We start from the raw sequence: 26,944 nt of genomic DNA on the forward strand, positions 1-26,944 counted from the left end.
CAATGTGCACTCCAAACAAAGGACTTGAACACAGAACTGTCTGGCCCATTCAAATTTTCAAATACAACTGGTGCAAATTGCTATGCAAATGTAGCAATCAATATTCTATTCCAATTGCCACCAATTGTTGAAAATATTTACTTAAACGGGATAGACCAATTGTGTTTGTAAATGTTAGTCCTTCACAGAAATGCAACCAACAATCCTGACAACACTTACAGTGTTTCTGGAATAAGGCAGGAATTGGACTAATGTGCTGGAATGGTCAAATTCACTATAAACACACAAGAAGATCCACAAGAATTCTAAAGTACCGGAAAACAAAAACATACCTATAAATGAAATCTTTCCGATGTCATACATGTGGAAACATACATGCACTCTCTGCAGCCATGTGCCACAAGAACAAGGCCTAATGAACGCTTTGTGTATGTATCCATACCTGTGAATCCATTCCATTTCAGCAACTTGTACAAAATGCAAACCATGGCAGGTTATGTACTACCTGCAATTCAGATAATCACTCACCTTACAAATACAGTCACATAGTAAATACGTAATAGTAATGCTTTTACGCTACAATGCAGATGGTACCAAAAACAACTGAACGCTGACTGGATTCACACATTGACAAGTATCACTTGGTAAGAAAATCTTCACAACAATAGGTATAATCTACCACGCAGGAGCCACAACCAATGCAGGTCACTACACTGCATATATAAAAAAGAATTGTGGGTGGTTCAAATGTAATGATACTACCATTACTGTAAAACAGAGATTACCAGAAAATATTGTAAATGCTTACTTAATATTCTTAAAACCAAAATTTTATAACTAAAGTACGAACATCAACAAAATCTCCTCAATAACCTTTAAATCTATAAACTAATAAAATAAGCCAAGTATCTAACAGTCAGAAATTAAAAAACAGTTACATTAAAGACAGTTACAATACACCAACTAGGATCCAACTACAACCAGAAAACGTCAATGTAAATTTTTAGAAGGAAGCCCTGCAACACTTATTACTTAGAGTCCTAGAGTTTTGGGTGCCGCAGCATAACACACCCATAGAAGGAAACCCCTGCCAAATGACCACAACCTAAAAATATAACACAACAACCTCAAAACCTATACAATTGAATTAACATTCTAAGCAATTACAGCCAATGCACAACTCCTCAATACATACCCTCTTCATCCAATGCTCTACTAACTACCCAAAACCAACATCAGAGTATAGTAAAATAGCCAGTAGTGCGCCCAGTGTTTAGTATGTCCGCGAACAACCGCAGTGACTGCGGACACTGCAATCACATCACCCCCTTCTCCCACCTAAACAAATATAGCATTTAACGTATCCTTCACTCCCCAACCCTCTACAGCCACTCCTACACACCAACACACTCCCCAGAATTGGGTTTATGCTCATTTCCACAAATATGGTGAAAATCCGTCCAGCGGTTTCGGCTGTAGGCGTGAGCAAAGTTTTTCTCCATTCAGTCTATGGGAAAGAAAGAAATGTTGGGACCCCCCCTATATGTTTGCCCCCCCACCTAAACCAAACCTTACCAATCTTTGCAAAACAGATCATAGTGGGCCATATACTGTGTTTGTAAAGTTAGGTGAGGATTCGTCCAGGGGGAGCGATGTTATAAACCACCTAGAAAGTGCTCTTCCTATGGATTTAGCAACTTAACCATAACTACATGGCTGCTAGCGCGAGCCATGTAATATATATTAATATATATATATCCATATATATATATATATATATATATATATATATATATATATATATACATATATATATATATATATATATATATATATATATATATATATATATATATATATATATATATATATATATACACAGACACACACACACACAAACAGGCACACACACACAAATAATAGCACTTTGTACTTAGAATACCAATTCAAAGAATGGCAAATATACAGGTTCTGTGTGGTTCCACACAATACTTAAAATTCAGTAAGAAATGCACTAACTGCAGACAGGTTTAAATAGGTATGTGAATTCTTAAGTGCGGTGTACCCGCATGTAATAGAGAAGAAAGGCAGTTTAATTGTGAAAAGTTCAGAATGTTTTCTTTAGAATAGATACACAATTCTGTGTGAGGATCCCCCCTCCCCCACCTGGGCAACCTGTAAGGGAAACGTTAGGGAGTAGCTTATCTTGTCTTTTACAGCACAGTCCAATAATGTTCACTAACCCTGTGCTTTCTTTTAAAAGATCCTACAACCCCAAAGTACCTGAGATGCCACAGGAGAACAGGATTCAAGATGAATCTGGGACCTCTGGGTGGTTCCTGAGGCTAGAAGATGCTCTTCCTCGTCACAGTACCTTTGGTGCCTTGGCAGGCGAAATGGCAGAGTTTATCGGTTTCACTCGACGATTCCCTCCGAGGATGGACCCACCTTGGAAGAAGGAGCGACTGGAAGGCTGAGTCCATGAGAATGTGGGGAAGATCATGTGCCTAGAAAGTTCGTGCAGGAATTCAAATGTGCACTTGCGCAGACTTCTAGGCGGGTGAACACAAATAGTAGGGAGTTTGTGACCACATATGTCCATGCTCTCCCCAAATACATAATTACTCAATTAGTGATTTTGTTGAGAGCAGAACACTGGGATTGGGTAATTTAGCAAGCCACCAAGATTTTTGAGGTCCGGAAGTCCACAGAAAATAAAAACATCCCAAATAATCCATCTAACACACCTGTTGCTGCAAAGGTGGAGGAGATGAGAACTCCCCATCATTTGGACATGGAGACGAGGGTGCCTAAAGATACTCCTCCTGCCAACAAGCAGAATGAAAGGCAGAGAGGACCACCCGCCCCAACCCAATCGAATGGTAGTCTGGAAGCAGTCCAGAACAATGACCCCTCTGACCACCTATGTAAAACCAAGTTATATGTGTACAAAACCAATCCTGGGGTATGGGTACACTCCCACTGCACAAAGGAGGTGTCCAAACCAGGTAAGTACTTCCCCCTGGAAACTTCCCTCCAAACTTCTCTCAGGAGAGATGTTCCACTCCACCTCCCAACCTGAACTTCTTCAACCGGTATCCTCAGAATCAGAACTTTGTGAACAATCTTCCTCTTTCTCCCCAGTTTCAGGACAATAGATCCCTGAACCAAGGAGAAGGGAGAATCAGGATGGAAAATTGTGTGGGAAATTTCCCATACCCGAGCTACTCTGAGAGAAGGGACAGTTACCCTTTTTGGGTGCAGTGGAGGTATGAATAGAGATGTCCCAACAATTCTCACAGCTGGAGCAACAGATCTAGCAATGGTTGATGACCTGGGGTGCATGCTGAGGGCTCAGTCAAACCCTAAACCTAACCCTGCTTCCGAAAATCCCCCAACACCAGGGTCTAATGCCCCTGGGGGGGGAATGACAGGAGGCAACACCTGACATGCCACAGGTTCCTGAGGAGGGTGCCCAGGTGGGGGGGAGATGCCAAGTCATAGAGGAAGCTTCCTTTCTCATCAGGACATAACCCCTAGACACCTCTCAGCCTGAAAGTGACACGCAAATATAGAACCCAAAGAGCAAAGGCTACGTAGGAGAGCCCAACGAACAACACACTTTGTGGAGGAACACAAGATAATCCTCTTTGAGAGAGAGAGTCTCTGGAGGATTCAGGTACACAAATCTTCTTGTTCAGGTGTAGGGGGATCCCTCCCAAAGAAAATATGAGTACCAAAAGACCCTGAGTGGGACAGGGTAAGTATGGAGACCGACTAAGATCAAGACATTCTTAGACCCCAAAATGTGTACTAGATAATACCAAAAATTAAGAGGTATCCTCCCCCCAAACAGGTTCTAGCAACGGTCTCCAGGTAAAGGGGGACAGCAAAGATTTGGGAGAGAAAGAGGATCCCCCCAATGACACAATTTGCCTGATGCAACACTTTGCTTACAGGTTCCAGATATCCAACACAGAAAATTGCCCAAGAGTACACATTGTTGCTGTTCAATATCAAGAAAATGTCAGCCCAGTTGGCAAATAATTCACACTTTCTCTGCACCCTTTTGAAAAAGAGGGCAAATGTATGCCCAGGTCAAGGTGCAGGGCCAGTGTGAATGTTCAGCTCTAGTGGATACTGGATCCTAACCATCCTTCTGTTCAAAATTATTTAACCAACTAAATTCAATAAGGGGAGGGTCACCACATTCCCCACATACAACTGCAAAGTTTTGAGGGTATTGACATAGCTGTTGAAGGGACTGGGGATCTGGAAATCAAAATTTAGCAACATTGGTTAAAACATTCAGTGATAGTCATGACTACAGAGGGCACACCTTGTTTATTGGGGAAAAATCTCCTTCGGATGTCATCACCTCTGATCGACTGTGTAAACAAGGTCCTCTGGACCCAGAATATCCAGCCTATAAAACTAAAAGAGTACCAATTATGTAAGATTGAATGGTACCTGCCATTTAATCGAATGATGGTCTGAGAAAGCATAATTCCATTTCCAGAGTTATCAGGTCCCAGATGTTACTGTCATCTCTGTAGGAGTACAAACTGGTGATGGAACCCTTCGCCATTCTTGTAAATCAACCTTCCTCCCAGTTGTAAGCCATTCCACACTGGAAGGGAACACCCAGAAACGTTACAATAGTCCAAAGTCAGAAGAAACATTGAGTCCCATGAAAAAAGATGAAGAACGAGCTCAAAGTCTGACGAACATGCAGAAAAAGGGTGCACAGTTGTTTTTCTCCTTTAGAAAAATGAGGGGGAGAAGTGTTTGCTTGTCAGCTTATGCCTGAATAATGGTAAAAGCTTCATCAGCAAAGGATTATTCAGTAAACACCCAAAAGATCAGACCATTCCCACCTTTAAATTGATTGATAAATGGGAAGTGGGTCTGGAAACACCAAATCCTAAACATTTCCTGCTTAGCAGGTGTATGCTAGAAATGTCCATTGCCAACAAAATAATAGAACATAATTGTTGGGCCATGAGAGATGTCCCTTCTGTCTTTTTTTGGGTAGTGACATTCTCAAATGATTCACAATCAGTTTGGATCTAATTAATAATAAAGTCTGGTCACGACTGGGGGGTAGCCCCATGGGCTTTGACAACACTGAAAAAGCGAGAAGAGGTTACCATCCCAGGATAGGTGCAACAATTTCACGATTTAACTCAAAATTAAGCAAGGGCAGAACCGCAAACATCAGAACGCCTATATACATTTGAATTCCCATCTCCAACAACAAGGTTTGTATGTAAATCCGACACCTCTAGTGGATCTACAACACAACACCATTTGAATATTGGTGGATAACAGTGTGATGCTGGAAATGCATTTAGGGACAGGGCCTCCATGTCCTTGTCCTGTACTCTCTTATCATGTATGCTCTGTGTTGTTTTCTGCACAGGAGTCCAGTGGGATCTCTGGTAGTGCAGCTCTTCCTCTTTTTGCTCATGACGTTGACCGGGGTTCAGAAGATTTCCGTGACCAACGGAAGCTAAGTAGAATCATGTCTCCCAGAAGCGGGGACATCTTGACGCTTTACAGCTCAACGTCTGGAGCCAAGAAAGCTCCACTTACCGGGAAACATTTTGACAGAGGGCTCCCATGCCATCACTGTCGACCACTTTGTCCAGCCGAAGAAAGTCAAGGTTGTCGGCTACTGAGGAAACTCCGCTGGTGGGTTTCCCACCACCAGAAGCCAACAAAGGCATCCCAAAGACACTGATGAAGTGAAGATCCAAGGTCCAGCCGTGGTCGAGTCCCGATTGCCGATGCTATCCCGAGGTACGTGCTGCGGCTGCAGCACCAACAGGCCAGAGGACCGCTGAACGCACCTCCCGACACCCGATGCCAGGCCTGCATTCATCACTGAGTCATATTTGCAGCCCGCACACTTTCCATTGCGGTTTACTGCATGCCTCATCTTCATAGGACTTCCATGATCGATTGTCGAAAAGCACGTTGAAGGTCGAACCTGCAACATCACTGCAAGTGCTCAATTTTTCGAGGTTCTCAACATCCAGTGGCTCTTGCTTGAAAGGGAAAGCACTCTCGAAGGATACCGTCGACGGAACTCTTCCACTTCAGGTACACTGGGGTGGTTGAATTTTTAAACCAAGAAGCAGGGCTAATTGAACATTTATGGAATAGGATTGTCAACTCTTCATTACAGGTTGCCCAGGTGGGGGGATCCTCATTCAGAATTGTGCATCTATATCCAAAGAAAGCATTATGCCATGGTTTAACTTTAACGTGCATTCTTTCCTTTCGTCTATATTGCTACGCCTTACTGAAGGATTTGTATGCTCTATTATAACTGCCAGCAGTTGATGCATTTTAAAGGAATCTAAAAGTTGTGTGGTATCACATAGCATTGTATAGATTTGCCATTATAGAATTACCAGAGTACTAAGTGTGTTATTGAATTGTGTATATATCTCTGAACATTATTATTATATAAAGAACCGTGTTAGCACATAACATAGCGTGTGCTCATTCCTTTGTGGGGGGCTTAAAGGACTCCCTGTACTTAAGTATCATCCTGCATCACCTCCTGAGAGTTTAAGCCTTGGTTGCTTGTCCATAGCTACCATATAGAGAACCTTGGCTGGGGTGCTCTGTACCTCTACACTGTCATATAGAGGTCGCAACTACATATACCCCTATCCAGTCTTTACAAACAGCAACCCTCAAAGAATCACTTTGGGTGCAGATACCTTTATTGGAATGGCGGTTTATGCCCAACTTTATTCTATTGATTTAGGTAATGAATGGACCAATTCCAAACACCTGTTTCGACACCAGTGACGGTATTCCTCCAAAAAAGATTTTTATCAGGCATGGAGGATATTTCTTGGTGTACTCTTCCTACCCTTATGGGGTGGATGAGGTGACCTGTGACATCAGGAGGGAGAAGGTAGTATTTCGATAAATAACAACTATCTTGAATCCATGAACCTCCTGTCCAGGTAAATACCATAAAAAGAGATCTCTCCATCCAACTGGAGGATACCAATGAAATTGCCAAGCCCAATATATTTCCAGGTTTCAAAGAGATGGTCAAAGAACGGATCAATTCTGCCGATGCCTGTGAGACCAATGTGCAAAGACAAAAGCTGAAACAGGTATTCCTAGCCCTCCGGGATATCTTTTCAGTGGACTTACATGACTGTGGATGCACATCTATTCATTCAACCACCATACCCATGGACCCAGAGATGGCTCCATTATTTGTGAAACAATACCGGTTACCTGCCACATCCATGGAGTCACTTGATTATTAAGAATTTAGAATCCTGTGGGTTATTTTGTCTGATACATAATACCTTTAACAACCAGGAACTGGGTGATACTAAAACCAAATGGCCAATGGAGACTATGTGCAGACCTGAGGGAGTTGAACAAATGGGTCCACATGTCAAGATGGCCACATCCCCTACACCGATCAAGGGCTGGCACAGATCCAGGGGTCAAAAGTGTACACAGCTTTTGATTTGACCAGCGGCTACTGGACAGTACTCATGAGTAGGGAAGACCAATACAAGCTTGCCTTTACCTTCGGGGGGATGCAATATACTCAACCCCCCTGTGCAGATATAAACTCTGGAAATGAGTTCAACATATTTTTGATTATGGCCATGCCGATTTGGGTGAAAGGGGAAACATGGCCTTAGTAGATAATGTTCCGATCAAGAGCTCAACTGTGGAGGACCATATAGCAGAAATCCTTTATGTCCTGACCCAATTTCAGAAAGCCGGAGCAAAACTGTCCTTTCAGAAGGCACAGTGGTTAAGACCCGAGTGAACTTCTCAGGGCATGAAATCACCCGTGAGGGGCTCAAACCCCATGCGAAGAAGGTGGAAAGCCTTATTGGTCTTGTAGACTAGGTTTTCAGGTACTAGTCTAACACCGGTATTGCAACAAAAGCACGAGAAGATCAACAAAATCATCTCGTACGTGAGCAAAACTTTGTCCTCAGTTGATAAAAAATTCCATGACTGTGAAAAGGTACTCCTGGCAATGGTGTGGACATTGAAAAATTACCACCCATTCATCAGGGGGGAGCACATCCAAGGGTATAGACTCCTCACCAACCCTTGCAATAATAACAAAGTACCAGAATCTGGGCGGAGAATGTAAGTAATTCCAGAATTGCTTCCTGTATTCTGTCCATACAAGGCTTTCCTGTGGAGGTCAGATATGGCCAAAACAAGAAGAGTCCTCTAGTGCAAGGATTGGCTGACCTTGCATGATTGTGCTCAAGATAACTGTCTCGAGGACGAAAGTCTAAAGACCAAAGACAATCTGGAGGCCTACCTAACTTCCCCAGACAAGGTCTATGGAGGAGACTCATGTCAGGAGATACCCACAGTTTGTGTGGATGGGTGCTCCTACCATGTTGGTAATAAACAGGTGAAAAAGAACTAGTGGCTGGCATTGAGAATGCCTGGGTGAATGATACCCCAGAGAGCTCTGCTGGTTACAAAATAGGACCTGAAGCAATCAGGTGACAGAATTGATGGCCGTTTATCAAGCCATCCTCTCTGCAGTACACCACCCACTTAAAGAACTGGTCATAATTACTGACTCTGATTACGTCATGGAGGGTTTTGTGGAATACCTGATTAACCCAAAAAATCCTAAATGCTAACAACAAACCCTTAAAACATGGCAAACTGATCCAGTCAATTGATGATATGGTGATCTCTAATGCGATGGCCATCTACTGGAAGAAGATAATAAGTCATTCCAAAATAAAGGGGCTAGATAGAACTGGGAATGACCTGGCTAAAACCAGAGCTCTGCAGGGATATTTCAAAGATACCAAATCCCTGCTCAGTGAAATCCAAGTCAAAGCTGCCACCACATTACAAACTTGTGCCAACAGTGACTTTGATTGCCCAGTAGAGTATAGATACCCCAGCAGGGCCATCCAAAGACCTTTTTGGGCCTAGGGCACAGTCCCCTTTGGGGCCCACCCCCACTGAATCAAGGAATTAAGGGATCCTGAATATCTAGTTACCCTCCCTCCCCTAATTGCGATCACAAACCATAGCTTGATTTGCAGTAATTCAATGAGCATGGGTACTAACTTTCAGTCTCATTACCCTCTTCATTCTTGCTGTAATCAGAATGATAAACAAGCAGCATTTCAAGGACAACATTAGCAGTACATGAAAAGGATACTTGTGTTCTCGGATACAGGACACTTTTTATCACTATCAGCCGTGAGGAAGGTATATAGGCTGTAATATAAATCCAGGCACAGAATTTATAAAAAGGTGCACATAATTTAGAATAGGCAGACAGCTCAGATTAGCTGCCTCATAGAATGCAAAAGTGCTCAAGCATCATAAAGCTCTCAACAATGCTGCCCCTAGCTACCTTACAGATAAACTTCAGAGAAGAATTTCTCCTAGACCAACTAGAGCCGACAATACTAACTGCCTGGCTATACCGAGATATAGGCTCACTACTATTGGTGGTAATAGCTTCCCTGTAAAGGCGGCGAAAATTTGGAACTCACTTCCACAAGATCTGCGAACAGACCAATCATACCTACTCTTTAGGAAAAATGTTATAAAACACATTATCTTGTCTGACCCATAGTCTCCTACCATCACTGCCCATATGGAATTACTTATTCCCCCTCACTCATCTGACTCACTTAACTTCCTGTCTCCACCTGGAACCTAAGTGGAATCCTGCTCATCCTCGAATCCAATTATAATAAGGAGCGTTAAATGCGACAACTTGTATATTTCACTATTGTATATTGCTGTAATCTCATTTAGCACACTCTACCTGCGAGCCCTACTGCTCTTTGGAGTGTAGTTTTCTGGAATTTGTATATTTGTACATAATACATTACGGTAGCTATATTGATGTCATATTCTTACTTTAACCTGCGTTTTGTATATTTTGAAGCCGTTTGCATTATATTTGTACATACCTGCTTACTGCATAACTATGTAAGCCTTGCATTTTGATTCTATCGCAAATTTTGTATATTTTGAATACTTTGCACTATATTTGTACATACCCGTTTACTGCATAACTATGTAAGCCTTATATTTTGATTCTATCGCGCCCTATTACCTCTGGGTCTGGTGCGCGTAATAAGTGAATAAACAAACAAACCAATTGGAAACCAGGATAAAGCTACACATAACCATTGCATAGATAGTGGTTGACGGTTAGAAGCTATCAGTAAGGTTTCCATGCCAAGACAGACTGAGATTAGAAGAGGAATGTGGTGTTGCCATTAGAGAGCAAAGCAACAAGTGGTTGAGGTGTGCAATATATCAATGTTCACTATTATTACGGAGGAAGTAACCCTATAGCCAGTAAAGCCATGAGTGAGGCTTTTTTCAAGATCATATGCTGAGAACGATATCACTCTGATGGGTGACAATTTTTAAAGTTTTAGGACTGGGAATGTTCACAGGTTAGGCAAACAAGATTAAATGAGATAAGGATCACACATTTGTTAAGAGGTGATGCTGGTATTTGTGCCAGCTCAGCAATGTCTGCCCTTTACCATTTTCTCTCCCAGTTCTTACCATGAACTAAAAGAATTCAATTTTATAGAAATTACTAGGAAAGTACACAAATCACATAACCCAACATGACAATTTTAAAAAACAAAATGTTATAGAAATGCATTATGCAAAAAGGGAATGATTGTTCCTTCATTTTCTCCATCATCAAGGGAAGTAAATACGTACCGGCATTCTAATTTATGTGACTTGAAATACTTTATCTGGGTTTCTCTTTTGTATTTTAAAGTTTTACTTATGCGCAACACACAGGCTTCTTAAATTGTTATTTATAGACGTGTTGAAAAAACTTTGTATTGTACAAAAAAGCAAATTGTTTTTGTGTCAAATGAGCAGTCCTTAAAATATGCTTGCCAAAGGCCTGCTATATCTTGTCCACATTCTTCAGTCTAGAACCACTTCCACTAAAATGACCTATATGAAAAGAAATATCAGTAGTGGGCTAAACATTGCCACCAGCATGTTAGAAAGCAAACCTTTTCACAGAAGACAACACAGTCCTGACAGTGGCACAAGATGATTTGTCCACAATCAATGTATCATCTGGTGACAAAATCAGGATATGAGAATGAACACTTTTGTTCCAACTCTTGAATTTGGCAACTTAATCAACTCATCAAACTAACACTTTATGCTCATCATTGGTGGAGGCTGTCTAGATATTACAACCACCTGTCTGAAGAAACCTATTTGTAGACCTTCGCCATATGAATGCTATGTTTTTGTAGCACCCACTTTCTGGTGTAGGCACCTTGTATGTTTTGAAACTGTATTTTTATAATGCACTTCATGCCAGATTCCAGCCCCTGAGCATGATACCAGGTTTCCAACTTGGCTGCTCGGCTAATTTCCAAGGCAAACGTGTTTCCCCATAGCGATTCTCATGGCCCATGTTGATTATAGCACCTTTTGTGCTACAAAACAAAGTAAATATACATGCAGGTTGATCAAGTGTGATGGTTGAGCTAAAACATGGCGCTGGTGCGCATTGCATTCTGGGAGCACTCAGAGCCATGATGGATATGTATCCATGCCTCAGTGGAAAGCTACACTTGCTTTGCGAAACAACATGTTTTCAACGTTATTTGCTGATGGCCTTGGAATGCAGGCCTTCCCAGCCAAGGACACGGCGCTGGGAAAGCTAAGATCCGCAGGTGCCGGCTGGTACCTGATAGCGAAGTTTGTTTTGGGTTTGCTCGGCCTGTGCCAAGGTTTTGAGATGAGTTATGGAATTGTTTCCCGGGGCGTTTAGGAGAGAGAAGTGCTTTGCTCCTTGAGGTTACTGTCGGTTGACCCAGCTGGCAACCAACGGTCACCCATCAATGCGCAAGCGCATTGCCAGAAGGTTCGAGAAGTTGCCACCCCTTGTTGAGGAGGGCATATATGCGGAAGCCCTCAACGGTCAGACGGGATAAGCACAAAGACTTCAGTCGGAGGGGGGACGCTTCGGTCCGACACTCCTGTGGGTTGTTGTCCTCTTGGCCTGGCTGTTATCGGGGTCTTTCAGCCGCTTCTGGCCAGATGAAGTTCCATTAAGCTACGCCCACGGTGATGTATTTCTTTCTTTGACTTCTTTATGTTTTTTGTGATCTATGCCCATGTGAGTTGTATGAGCTATTTCTATGTACCTGTAAGCTTTGAATAAATAGCCGTAAAGAGCTGATTATCTTCTAAAGTGTGCATGGCTGTGAATTATTGTGTCTGTTTTTGGGTTGAAGTATTTGCTCTATAATTGCACTGGTGATTTATGGTAGTTCCGTGCACTTTTCAGAGAAGAGCAATACATCAAGTTAAGACATAGGGAAGTCTGAGTCAGACTTGCTGCAATTTAGTTTTGTAATCTTGCATAAGAAGACAGATATTTCCTCGATTACATTCTGACTCAGGAGCGAGCCCCAAACTATATTCAACAGTTTGTGGGTAACTCCTTGGCCTGGGATTACCAGAAGTTAAAAATGAATGCGGCCAAGACATTTGGGAAACCACTGATGCTTGGTCTAATATGCCACAGGCCCATCGTCTCTGCCGCTTGTGTGGAGATTTCCATCTTGAATCTGTTAAACATCTACTAACGAGTTGTGAAGTATTTACTGCATTGAGGTTGACTGCTCTCACGGCTGTTGACATTGATCCTGCCACTCGGGAAGATGTGATGTGGTGTCTGTTCATGAATGGTAGCAATGAACCTTGTATCATTTTCTTTACAATTATGTGGAGAAAGATAGTAATCATTTTGGAGGGACTTAATGTTTATTGAGGATTTGGGGGTTGTAGGAATGAGGGATGGGTGGACAAAGGGTGGGGAAATAAATGTGGGCCTTATGGGGAGGTTGTTCTTTTATCTTGGTTTCGTGTTGTGTTGAAAAGTCATCATTTTTGTACAACTGTGTAACACATTAATTAAAAGAAAATGTTTAAAGATATTTGCATTCTGTGCTTAACAAACTGGGCTGAACCACTGCAGCCCTCAAATGTATCAATATGCATTTCAACTTTGGCTATTTCACGTGATCAATATCATCCCCACAGAAATGTGAGAATGCTTGAGGAATTGTGTCACTGTGACAGTGCAAACTATGTATCATACCATAGTGAAAACAGAAACCAGCATACAAGTAACTGATCAGAGCAAAATTTACTTCACACCAAAAGACATGTAATAGATGTAGAGCCTTACAAATATCCAGACATGTGCAATTTAAGTTTGGTGAACAATGGGAACTGACTTCTTTAGATTAGGTGGCCTTGTGGGGCCCTCCTTGAAGGTGGGGGCCCGGGACAAATGCCCCTTTTGCCCTCCCACAAAGACGTCTCTGAACCCCGGATACAGATTTGACCATTGCACTGAAAGAGGACCCAATTATTTGAAAATTCTATCAACACATTTTAGACCTGTGTGTTTTTCTCTAATAGAATCAGATCATGCCAATAAAGAGGATCTCTGAGCGTTGATGAAGGGTCCGAGATGGTTTGTTGGTACGGAGATCCCAATCTGGATGTGACCAGTGGGTGGTGCCTACCTCATTCCGGAGCCCGATGTTGAAAAATGCTCAAGACGCAGCCATTCTGTCATAAGGGGTTACATACAACATTGGAAATCTTGCATGAGGTTGCCTACTGGCCCCACATGGGCCAGGACCTCCACGTTTATTTAAAGGGGTGTCTTGTGCGTGCTCAATTTCAACCCAGTTCCCTCACACAAAGAGCTCTCCTACAGAAAAAGGGAATGACACTGCCCTGGTCAGATTTGCAAGTCAATTTTATCGGGCTAGTAATTCGCTCCTCTGGAGGAAACAAGTTAATGGTTACTGTAACATTCTCATTTACAAAATGGGTACAATGTCTTCCTTCCCCGAATTGCAAGGCAGAAACCAATGCCGTGCTAGTGATCAACTACATCTTCTGTCGTTTAAGCCTCCTGCAAATGATTGAGTTGGACTGAGGAAGTCATTTTACCAGTGAGGTGATGGCGAAGATGTGAGAGATTGAAAGGCTAAAAAGAAAACTTCAACATTGCCTACCACCTGGCCTCGAGCGGGGGGGGGTGAAAGATGCAACAAGACGATTGTGAGCATCTTGAAGAAGTTTGTGGCAGACTGTGGGCCCAGTTGGGACATTCAGTTACCACTTATCCTGATGGCTATTAGGCCTACACCATCTTCTGCAACTTAAGTGCCTCCATTTGAGCTTATGACCAGACAAAAAATGATAATACCTCAGCATCTTCTCTATAGAACTCTGGAGCAGATACTGATTAATGCGCCCACTCCTCATGAATACATTGAAAATGTAATGAAGCACCTCCAGCACACTTTTGCTTATGCTCAGCGCAATTTAGAAACGTATGCTGAAGGAATGAAAACAAGGAGTATGATGTAGGTGATAAGGTTTACCTGTACAATTTTCAGAGGACTCAGACCAAGGAACAGTAATTTCTTCAGTTTTGGCGTGGGAGCTTTGAAATTGTAGACAAAATATCACCTCGACCTATAAGATCTGCATCCTAAAAGGATAACAGACGTAAGAGAAATGGGTCCATATCAGTCAGTTGACAATCTGTCATCCAAGACAAGCTTTACGACTGATTGAGGAGCCCAATGAAGTTCGAGTTGAGGGACCATTGGAAGAATGAAAGGTAAGATTCAAAACCCTGGATGGAAACTAAAACAGATATAATAAGCAGGTTAAGTGACATTGATCAGATATGTTAATAAAGAAATAATAAATGCCTCTTATGTGCATATATCATATCCCTTTCTATGTAACATTGTTTTTGTAATTCTGTGTAACATTTCTGGGAAATATGTGTTGTTGAAAATACTGAACCTCTCCTTTTACTCCCATCTATAGATAATTAATCTTATTCCCTTCTAGCCTGGAGAATGGAGGTCTTCGAGTCCAGTGAGGCCCCAGGGGCTTGTGAAAGGAGCCAAAGGGGGGGAGAGGGAGGGGTTCCATGACTAAACCCCAGAATGCAAAAACAAGAAGGCAGAGGCCAGAGCACCAACTTCCGAAGGAGGCAAAAGGAGGAGGTCTGGCTCCAAGGGAAAAGAACTGGGGGAAAGAAATCTCATTCTTCCCTGCTCTGTCCCAGAGGGGGATCAACCGAAAAGAACGGGGGTGTGGGGCACTTGTGGGATATTTTCAGTCCATGAAAATGAAAAGAAAGGTCAGGTTAGGCCTGTAATGCAAAAAACATTTTTCTGTTGGAAAGGCACACTGGTAGAACGAAAAACCAGCCTCAAACTTTAAAGCAGCCGAGGTGCCTAGCGAATTCAAATATATGTACTTCTGCGGTTGAAACAAGGAGTATGTGAAAGGTGAAGCCAGATTGCAGAGAGAAATTGAAAATGCACATTGTTAATGACAAAATGTGTTGCCCCATTGAAAAACAAATGCTGTGTGCAAACAAAACTGATTCAAAAGGGCCTTGCATTTGTATTTTTCAGCTGAAATGATAAATACATGGAGTAAAAAATGTGCTAAGAATTAACATATCAAGATAAAATGAACAGTGATGGCAAGATGCAATTTATTAAAATAAATAAAAGGCTTCACATGAACAATACATGCCACAGATTGAAAAGGATATTTTCTTTCAGATGCATCATGTAAATATGGGCTCAAGGAAAATGTAACCTTCATCAATATAAGTGGCTGTTGCTAGAGGCCGAATGGTAGGTTACGATTCCTGAAAACGAATCAGTTGCTGGCAGAACAGTCAGACAGTGATCAATAAACTTGATGGGGCCTGGTTTCTGGGAGAAGCCATAAATTGACCATTAGCCGTGGAAAAAGAAAGGCTAATGAGTTTAATGCATGCTAAAATCAACATTGGAGACGCAATGGTGAGGCAAATGCCCAGAGATTGTAGTCTGAGGGGAAATGAAAATCGAACCTGAGGAAAACTGTGAAATGAAAGTCAAGATATGCATACATGTTAGATTCCCGTTAGATTAAATGGACTTTTTATATTTTATTTGTGTTTTACCAGTACAAAAAGTACATTTACACAAAAGGTTTTTAACAAATACAGAAAGAATTTTATGAATATAAAATGATACATGACACTGCCATACAGATTTCAAAAAAAGCAAGTAAGAAAAAAGTACCACTCCTTAAGCAGCCAAATCCCTGATGCCTTGTTATGATACCTTGGTCAACTCTAAAAAGATGTCCAAAAATAAGTGAGATTTGCGGACCAGTCATGCGCCTGTACCATAAATCCTGTGATATGATCTGTGATATTGAATGAACAAATTTCCCAAAGCTTTCAATCCTAAATTCCGAGAAGAATGGACAACACAGCACAAGATGGAATAAACTCTCTACAGAACCCACGTCCCACATTCCGCAAGTTCTAATTTCCTTAGGAATACCAAGTTTAGGGCCGATGAACTCCACAGTGTGGAGGGAGTGGAGTCTGTACAAATCCAGTATCGAAATATTGAGCATGGAAATGGACTATCATAACTGGTCATTTTCTCTGCAATGATAAGTCGCACTGAGTCCATGTTGGTGTCATTTTAAAGCTGACGGCGAGACCGACCGTTATGCTGATGTTATTTGTAACTAGGTTTGCTTTTTGGAAACCCTGTAACAATCTAAAATGTATTTTTAGTTTCTGCAAACATTTTCTGAATACGAAAGTAGGGGAGCTGGTGGCTTATTAAATTAGATATGGGGTAGACCATTTCACATTCCTAACTATTATAATTCTGGTGTAAATGGTGGAAAACCACAGTTCACACGTGCAATGTCCTGCTGAAATGACAGCCCTACAGATAAGGAGAGTATCGGCAACTTTTACTACCTAGAAAAGCCCCCAAAAATAAAAAAAATAGGAGTAAAAATACTCCCAGCAAAATATAGGAAAAAGACCTGTAGAATCCTGCAGCCCTGCTTTCACCCTCAGAGTTCCATGGATATGTTTCGACCAGCAGTACACGTAGTACCGTAGGATAAAACTACTATTTTAACTGCCCGATTGTAAGAAGTAAACATGTATATTTTAATGTGCATGAATAAGTGGATGCAAAAAATGAATATTATAATAACATTTGTTTTTCAGCTAAAACATATTTTTACTCTCTTATGAAATATTCTCATTGGGAATTGAACTTACATTTGTATTCCCTAAAAAATTAATTTTACTCTCAAAGTTAAAAAATAGGGAGTAAAATAATCCTACTTCCAAATCTTATCTGAAGCACTGCAAAACAGGAATAGTTTTCATAGGTACAGCAGGAGCAGAGGAGTCTAAACATATCAATGTTATCATGTTTATGTATAAAATGAAGAAAGGTGTCACTTAGGACATTTTCATTGCAAAAATTACATGTGTTAAAAATGACATGCAGGTGGGTGTATCCATCATTCGCATCACTTCAATCATAGAACTCCAAGGGCATATCGGTAGAGCGGGGAATTAACCTTGGAGGAGGAGAGGACCGTAAAGGTCCAATGAAAATTCATTGCTAATAAATTAACACCTCCTGATCTCAATGTTTTTGGTGTGGGACTTCGGGGTTAAAAAGTGGCTGCACATGCCAGAAAGAGGAGGGCAGACTAAAAATATTGAAGGACTTGGCTAATATCATCTGGGGGAAATACTGAAGGAAGGTAGCAGAATGTAACCTTGCCAGGATAGCTGCCTAAATATTATGTGGGTGCAAATATTGAAAGCTGAATGGAGATTTTACCTTACATGGGAGACAGCAATTGAGAAAGTCAAAAGAAGCTGGTATTTTTGCAAGGAGATCAGGAACAAAGGGATGCATGATGGTGGCTATCTTTGACTGAAGTCCCTGACCAGATCTCTGTGCTTCTCCAAGAGAGGGTCCTGAAATGCTGGTGTCTTTGCCAGAGTGCCAAAAACTGAGATTTCCAATGTAAGTAGATTAATCCAAACGAAACCATGTGTGGGGGGGGTGTTCTGCCTGCCTTGATATTTTCCCTTAATAGTGGGTGGGGGAAAACTGTGTTGACACTTAGCATATTTTACTGAATATTAATGTAATTCCCTCCCATATAGATTGACAGAGGGAGAGCTTGGGGGAGTTTGAAACTGCCACCCTCTTTCCAAGCGGGAAGTTAAGTTATAGGGCCTCATTACACGGATGGCTGTAAGGGTTTACCGGTACCAGTATTTTACCGGTACCGGTAAATCCTTACCGCCTTACTACGAGGTCCCTTTGCAGGTTGGGGAATTTAATGCCTGCTTTTTGCAGGCGTTAAAAACCAACCTGCAAAGGGACCAGTGGAGCTAATTAGCACCTTCCCCATTCCCATAGAGCCCTATGGGGCAAAAATGGGAATGGGGAAGGGCAATGGTGGAAGGGGGAACTACCGCCCCGCCAACCTTGGAATAGGGCGGTAATTCCCCTTTCCACCTATGCGGTGCCGGTATTTTACCGGCATAATAGCGCCATGGTTCACCGCCATCCGTGTAATGAGGCCCACAGTCATTTAAAGTAATTGGGTACATCTATTTTTCCTGTCACGCCAGACTTAACTTAAGAAAAGGGGTGTCCTTGTTCAAATTGAAATTCCGAACTGTCATGTATCCCCAGACTTGCCTTTAAACAAAGAGGTGCTGATATAACTGAAGCCTGCGTCGTTGGTGCTGGGGAGAGAAGTGCTGGGTTAAATGAAACCAAGTGTAATTCTCCATTGAAAAATGCACACTATTTCCCGAGAGTGAGTAAGTGACCCTGATAGAAAGATGTTGTATTTCTATTGGGTGAAGAAGGGTTCTATCAATCAAGTATTCTTAAAAGTCTGTGGGATTTCAAAACTGCTAGCATTTTTAAGTGCGCAGGGAAACTCAATGTACAAAGCACTGCATCTGTGAATTTGCTTTTTAACACAGAAACGGTTGCAGTTTATTTTTTAATCTTAACCTCATCAAGAAATGCTAAGGCTCATCTTTTTTTGTAATGTACCAATGTATTTAATTTTGAAATCGAAGGGGTTCGTGGGACAAGATTTTTGACCTGTTTTTTTGGCCTGTGTACCATGTACCGGAGACAAAAAGGGAAAAGTGTGTTTTGCATTGAAGTTTTGTGCCACAGAGAAGATGGTGTGTGTAACCATTGAGTGAAAACATTAATTGAACCTATAATTAAAATAATGATATATTCTTCTGTACCCGAGCCTGATTCTTGGCTCATTGTTGGCACAGTGGGAGGGATCTACGTGGCTGTATACGAGTCATTGATAGGGCTAGCTGAACAAAAATAATCGGTGTCGTGTGTCCTCTTAATTGGGGGGGGAGAATTCCCCATGGGATCACGTTCCTGCCAAAAATAAGAAGATTTCAGAAGTGGAACTGAACTCCGTCAGAGTGGTGGGGAAATGTCATTCTGGACAGGCATGGCTGGACTGGTAGTCTCCTGCAACCAATAGTAATGCTGCTTGCAACTTTACTCCCCCTCCCGCATCACGCTCTGCATGCATGTATAGGGCACACAGCCGGGCTTGCTGTTACCATGGAGTTGAGATAGATTCTTTCCGTTGCACAATGTTCTACCGACTCTCTGGGTGTGGCCGTTTCTTCTTCCAGTCTGTTGGTGTGTTGTTGCTACAAAAATAATCAAACTAAAGAATCAAGCTGGCCTGAACCCTGGCATGGTTTCCAGGCCAACACTCAGGATGTGTTTCAGTGTCTGATTCCCATAGATTTGATAATAATAATAATAATTTAGCATTTATATAATGCTACGAACCCTCAGGTATCTGAGTGTTGCTTATTATTACCCACGGTGTGTGGTGCTCATTTATCGACCTCGGAAGGATGAAAGGCAGAGTCCGCAGGCTCTGCACAGATATCAAAGCGAGCACTCTACTCGCTGTGCTATCGGACCGGCTTACACCACCTTCGTACCGGACGAGTGAGATTTCACAGTGCATCTCTGATTTGCACCTGCTACATTATACTCAATTTTAAAGAGACACAATCTGGCTCAAATCTGAAGATGCCTGGAACATCTCTGCTAATATGCAAACATGATTCACCGAGGCAGGGGCGTCTCGGAAATGTTGTGGGCAGATGTGGTACTAGGTAGCAGCTGGTGTAAATCAGAGCTGCTTCATTGAGTCTCTTAGAGTCAGGTTGCTGAGAGAAATTCTGGGAGTGCCAATGGATCTTATGCATGTGCAAACAGTGTTTGAGCATGTGCAGTTGGACAGGCATTGGTGCGAATTGCATTCGTACCAGCTCTAATGCAACTGCACAAGTGCCCTTTGGGCATATGCAAAATGCATGTGCGCACCCTCGCCTTTGGGTTCATACGGCAGCTGGTGTGCTCCAGTGCAATCTTTGAAAAATCAAGCCTGCGTAATAATGCAACACCCTACGTAATAATGGAACACCCCAACGAAAGAGTCGAGAGGGTGTAGCAGTTCGACAATGCCATATTTACCCAAGATAAACAAACTAGGAATTATAAAACTCCGCTTTCAGTAGGCGGAGTTTTGATAATGTGGTGCTCACATATTCACAGAAAGTGGTTTCTTCTAATGTGTCCTAGGGCGAAGCACCTCACACGTATGCAAACACACGCTATGACGTCAACGTGCGTAATTCATGGCAATTACGTCTAACACTTGGAGAAAGAAACGGACGTAATTTAAAAGTATGAAAGAACACTACAATTACACCATTTCGAATTAAAAAAACAGAATTAAAACGAGTTATACTTTACTAGTTAAAGAAATGTGTTTTCATTTATTATAACACGGTGTTGTAACAGCGGCACCAGATAAACATTATGAATATTCCTGCGCGTGCATAATTTGACGGAACGGCACCTGTCGTTTTATGAGTTTAATATATTCTGTGCACAGCACGTTTGGGAATATTAGTGCGGCCGCGGCGACATCAAAGAGCTCATCCCTTTTGCATGTACTGCAGTTTGCGCGTATTGACAGTATTGTCGAAAATTACATTTACGTACCAAAAATACAGTCCTATTAAATTGAAGGTGGATTCTCTCGGGCAGTGCTTGCTCAGCAGCAAGGCCCTTGCCCTTCTAGAAGATACTGGAAGGCGCGGCGGATTAGGAGGGCGCGCGGGCTAGGGCCCCTGGCGGCTGCAGGGGGAATAGAGCACCGCCATCTGCCCGGGCCGCATTAATCCCGCTCTGGGGCTCCGCTGGCTTTAAGAGCCGAAGCGCAGGCGTCGAGGCCTGCATTATGCGGTCAAGTATTGAAAGCACCCGCTGCAGTCCGACAGTAAATGATGGATGATCATGGATCACTTTTAATCAGTCGCGGGAAGGTTAGACCCAGGAAAAGAGGGGTGGGGACGGGGGCGGGTTATCGACCCACAGATGTGTCAAAGTACTGTAGTTCGGGGGGGGGGGGGGGACACGCCAGCACAGGCTGCTCTGTTCACATTACGTCGTGACACGGCGCCGAGTGGAGATGAAAGCAGCCCGGTGTCATGTGCTGCATGTCCCGCCATCACTGTGCAATACGTCACATGGGCCCTTTTTGGGCCTCGCACAATGTGGCATTATGCCGCGGGTGACTATCATGACCCTGCATCACATGGCACGCTCTGGCTTTGGCACAGTCTCGGCAGGTTTTCGCGTTTCCTACGCCGTTAGACTGGTCACTTTTCATGTTGAAAAACGATAGCTCATCTGCACTTCACAAGCGTCGCTGGACTGTTCTAGTTCCTAGTTAGGGAGACACACAGAGTACATGGCTTCTGCAAGGCATCGAAGCATTGCTTAGAACGATGGCTCTGCGTTTGTAAACTGCTGGAAAATATGGCATGCATGCTTGCTGGCAATGCTGGACCCATGCATCATGTACTAGTGTCCACGGTTAGACCAGTGTATGAGTAGTATATCCTACAGTTAAAACACGCCAGAGGCGTTGCGTGGGAGGTTTGTGAGGTGAGGGGCGAGAGGCTGGCTGAGGGGGCTATAGCCCCGGGTCTTTTGGTTGTAGCCCCAGATAGAAGAGGGTGGGTGGGGGAGGCTGGATGAAGGAGATATAGCCCTGGGTCTTTTGGTTGTAGCCCCAGATAGAAGGGGGTGGGTGGGGGAGGCTGGCTGAGGGAGATATAGCCCTGGGTCTTTTGATTGTGTAGCCACAGATAGAAGTTCAGGGGCTACAACCAAAAGTCCAGCTAGCCACTTGTCCTGACATTAGCGTAGCCCCAGATCTTTTCCAGACCTAGCAACACCCCTGAGACACACTATAACGCCATCGGCTAGTTCTGTGCAGTACGGCCTTTCCCGTGAGTGTTTGGGAAACACGCCAGAACTTACAATCGTTTTTGCAGTGTCACCATCCATGAGCTCATAGTCACTCTCGCAACAAGCCAACCAATGCACATAGAGGCCATTGGGATCATAATCTCAGCACACCTTTGTTTGCCCTACCAAATATAGAATTACTCTGTTGACTACAATGGGGTCACACATGGCAACTGTCGGACTACTCCCTCCTTATGGGATCAGTAGATGGAGAAGTATAGTTTGGTATATTCTAAGGTCGTCCAGGAGGGTCAGGAATGGCATACCTTCCACACCCAACATAGTGCAGCCAGACCCACATTTGTGTGACAAAACAGTGCAGCCAGACCCACAGCCTTTGTGTAATGAAACAGTACTTCAAGGCCCGAAGCTCCTCCATAATTAAAGAGTGCAACCAGGTCCAAAGCCTTTGGGGAACGACACAGTGCCTTCAGGTAATGAAACAACCCGCCGGGCCAACACCCTTTGGGTAATTTAAGAGTGCAAACAGGGCCACACCGTCTGTGTAATGAAACAGTGCAGTGAGGCCCACCTCCTCTGTGTAATTAAATACTGCAACCAGGCTCACAGCGTTTGGGTAATGAAATAATAAAGCCAGGATCACCACTTTTGGGTAATTAAACAGTGCAGCCAGGACCACAACCTCTGTGTAGTGAAACAGTGCTTCCAGGACCACAACTTCTGTGTAATGAAACAGTGAAGTCTGGCCCATGGCTTGTGTGTAACGAAACTGTACAGCAAGGACCAAAGCCTCTGCATAATTAAATAGCGCAACCAGGCCCACAGCCTATGGGTAGTGAAACAGTGCCGTCAGGCCCACAACCTCTCTGTAATGAAACAGTGAGGCCCAAAGCTGCTGTAGAGCTAAACACTGCATCCACAACTCTTTTGGATAAGGAAATAGTGCAACCAAGCCCACAACCTATGTGCAACGACCAGTGCAATAAGGCACCAAGTGTATGTTGTGTATTAACAGTGTATCCATGTCCATAACCTTTGGACACTGAGAATATTTATTTATTTATTTTTGCATTTTTAAAGCGCTCACACAGCCCGCGGGCATCGAGGCGCTGTTACAGGAATTGTTTGTGTTTTTCAGTTGCGTAATTGTTTTTTTTTTTTTTTGTCTTAGTTGCGTATTTATAACGCGCTTAAACACCCAGAGGTTTCTAAGCGCGGACCCGGGGATCGAACCTGTGTTCCTTCGTGTCGTCTTGCTTCCAAGGCTGCACGTTGCCGCTAAGCTATCCTCCCGGGACATATAAAGCCCACACCACAGCCTTTGTTTAAAGACGGTACTGCCAGGGGCACTGCCTCTGTGTAATGATGCTGCATAGCTAGGTCCACTGTTTCTGTGTAAGGGCACAGTGTAGCCAGGTCCAGGGCCTTTAGGCAGTGACATAGTGCTGCCACGCCCACACACTTAAGTAATGACACAGTGCAGGCAGGCTCATAGCTTTTAGGTAATGAAACGCTGCACGGAGCAGGCAGACCCACAGCATATACGTAATTACAGAGCAGGCAGGCCCAAGGCCTTCAGGTAATGACAAAGTGCAGCCAGGCTCGCAGCCTTTAGGCCATTACACAGTCTCTATGTAATGAAACAGTGTAACCACCTCCACAGCGTCTGGGAAATGGTAGCGTCTATGTAATGACACTGTGCAGTCAATTCCAGAAGTGTTGCCTACATCTGGGAGAATAGCTGTCATAGGCAACATTAAAGGAGGTTTCTGTGTAACTACAGTTTGTGGGGCGCAGCGCTTTTGTGTATTGGGGGGGAGAGGGCAGGGTGGCACCAGGGCTGTGACTTTGCTGTTGACATTATACAGCCATCATGTACAATTCTATTTCACCAACACTGTGCAGTAAATATTTTTAAGTGCCTATCCTGACACATGTATTTGAGTGGTGCTATAGCACTGTGCATTGGACAGCCTTGCCCATGCACATGGGAACAGCAGCCTTCCATTATGTGTAGAATAGAGCATGCAACATTGGTCTTGTTTGCACATGGGATTCATGTTGGAATGTGCAGTGAAGCGGGAGAACGGTGGAGTAGGTCTCACAGAGTGCACAGTACATGTACATGGAAGGCAGCGGCTTCCCCTTGTTTGCCGTAGAGAGCACGCAACAGCTGTTTTCTGTGCACAGTGCGTTCATGTTGGAATGTGCGACGCAGAAAGATCGAGTGCGTCGCTTTGTGCAGGGGGGTGTGCGCGCATAGCACAGGATGAGAGCACAATTCTGGGTGAACACGGAGTGCTCAGTGCATGGAGAGTTCTCACGGTCTGCAACATGCATAGCGCTGTTCCAGTGATGGGTCTGTAGTGGGATGCACAGTGTAGGCTGAGCGCATAGCACAGCGAGCACCTGCTCAAGCCTGACCCTATAAACGGCCACCTCCCGCTCTATCAGCCCAGGGCCTGTTGACATGCACGCGCCGTGCACTGAGCTGGCAGTGCACAGCACCCTTGGGACCCCTGCCTTGTTAGAGTTCGCACAGACACCCTGCACTGCCGGCAGCAATCGCAGAGGTGTGCTCTCTTCGCGCTTGGTTTAAAATGCTCCCTCGACCCTCCCCACCACCCACTGTTGCTGCTACAACATAATTATTCCGGCTTGGCTGACACGATAAATTAACAAGCAGGCAGCGCTTTTGAAGTAGACAAGCGAGCGTGTTTTCCTCGGAATAAATTGATCCGCTCCTTGACGCTCGACACGGGGTGCGTCTAGTCATTAATTGGTTAGGCTCCGATGTCAATTTAAATTACTCGAGTGTTAGCGACTGGATTAACAGATCTAGCAGTCACACAACTAATGCGAGTAAACACAACCCCCTAACGCAAAATGCAACTATTCACTGTTCACACAAGTACATCGCAGGTGTGCTTTTCGAAACACCTCCAAGTTCAGAAACACGACCCCAATAGGAGATTAACAACTCATGAAAGGCGGCACCCACCTTCTGCGAATAAATTGCAATTCACAGTAAAGCTTACACAATCAACGTTGCCACGAAGTAAGACCATTACGTTTTGGACCAAGTGCCCCGACAATTATTTTCACACGTCCTGTATGCAATCCATATACCATGCCCACTCGATTGGCGCGCACGCATTTTCTCACACCTTGTGCTTAACTTGTGCAAAACGGCACGTTCTGGGTATGCGCCTGCCCGCGAAAATACGCACACTGGCAAATCTGGACTTCATACCTGATAGGCAAACGATGAAATGGGCTTGAAGAATAAGCAACACCTCCCAAACAATTTCCATCCTTTGATTTTCATGCCAGGTGCATCACGCGCCGAAAAATAAGAAATATCCGGGTGCGAAAGGTTCCAGAAAATCTCCCCTTTTCACTTGCTGGAGATCCCCCCCGAGCGCACGGAGACTTGCCAAGTTTCCTGTACACGCGCGACACGCATTGCCTTTATTTGCCAGCGAGGAAGATGAGAGAGCCGGGTCGTCTTCGGAAATGAGACAGGGAGCAAGCAACCCTCGGAACACGCGCAGACGGCACAGACTACTCCACAGAGGCCAGCCCGGAGCTCCGGGAAGAAGCAGCACTCGGCCTGGGGCCTCCAGGCAGCACCATGCTGGGGAATCCTGAAAGACAGCGAGGAAAATACGAATAATAGCAGCTCAGATGCCGTTCGAGGTGTGTGGAGAATGCACAGCCGCTGGTTAACATCCGATCCCCTTGCCTTGCGCTGATGTAATTCCTCCCCGACTCAGACAGACTGTTTCCATATCTCACCGCGAGGGGGCGCTCTATAATCGCCCGACCTGGGAAAAGTACTCTTACAAAGAAATACAATTCCGTGATGCCTAAACTCATCTTCCCTCCTGCATTTATTCAACACATGCAAACTACTTTCAAAGCCGTGTGACCGCGGTTAAGGAAAACTCGGCGATACCACGGGGGGCAGTCACTCTATACATGTCCGCTCTCAATTAGCTGCCGCAGTTTACTCGGCCATCAAGGACCGATAGGAGCCATTTTTTGTTTTAATTGAAATGGCAACACCACTGTACATTCCTTACTCTCTCAAGTCTGGCGTTCTAGTACCTCATTATATTAAACCAACGTTCACACATGCGTTTCGAAGGCCTTGCTTCTAGGTTTACAGTCAGTCACGTTTGTAAACCCTACTTGAAGGAGGGCTTCATTTTACCGCCCCCACCACACTTTTAGTAACTGTTTGCTTACCGAGGTACTACTTCTAAAGGGAGCCAACGCAAGCTCGAGGCACTTTAACACTTTCGAGACTGCTGTCAGTTTGCGTCATACTTTCTCCCATCTTTTTCTTGGCTTTACACTGCCCTCCTCCAGTGAGGCACGGGTACAGAGCCGCCCAGCACGAGCTGGCGGAACACCTCCGTCCCCGCGCCTGCTTCCAGAGGCAGACCAGGATTTAGTACCGGCTGCTAGAGGGAAGAGGGCGCCACAGGTCGGTGCCGGCTCCAGGTCTAAAAGGAAGCCCTTCAAAGGCAGCACGTACAGCACGTCCATTATGCATCACACGGAACTGATTGGAATTGAAAGCCCGACCTTAACACGCAACCACACAACACCTGACAGCAGGAACCAAA

The 26,944-nt window shown here is 43.9% G+C and overlaps 1 protein-coding gene across 1 annotated transcript in view; it reads right to left on the reverse strand.

Moving 5' to 3' along the window:
* Nucleotides 1-26,099, reverse strand: part of CA10 (carbonic anhydrase 10) — a 1,133,169-nt gene extending 1,107,070 nt beyond the window's left edge. The window contains exon 1 of the mRNA XM_069654920.1: nucleotides 25,564-26,099. Within this exon, the coding sequence (XP_069511021.1) occupies nucleotides 25,564-25,624 (61 nt within the window). The 5' untranslated portion in view covers nucleotides 25,625-26,099. The remainder of the gene's footprint in view (nucleotides 1-25,563) is intronic.
* Between the last annotated feature and the right edge of the window lie 845 nt (nucleotides 26,100-26,944).

Source organism: Ambystoma mexicanum, chromosome 3q (genome assembly GCF_040938575.1).
Source record: "Ambystoma mexicanum isolate Mex_15411 chromosome 3q, UKY_AmexF1_1, whole genome shotgun sequence".
NCBI classification, from domain to species: domain Eukaryota; kingdom Metazoa; phylum Chordata; class Amphibia; order Caudata; family Ambystomatidae; genus Ambystoma; species Ambystoma mexicanum.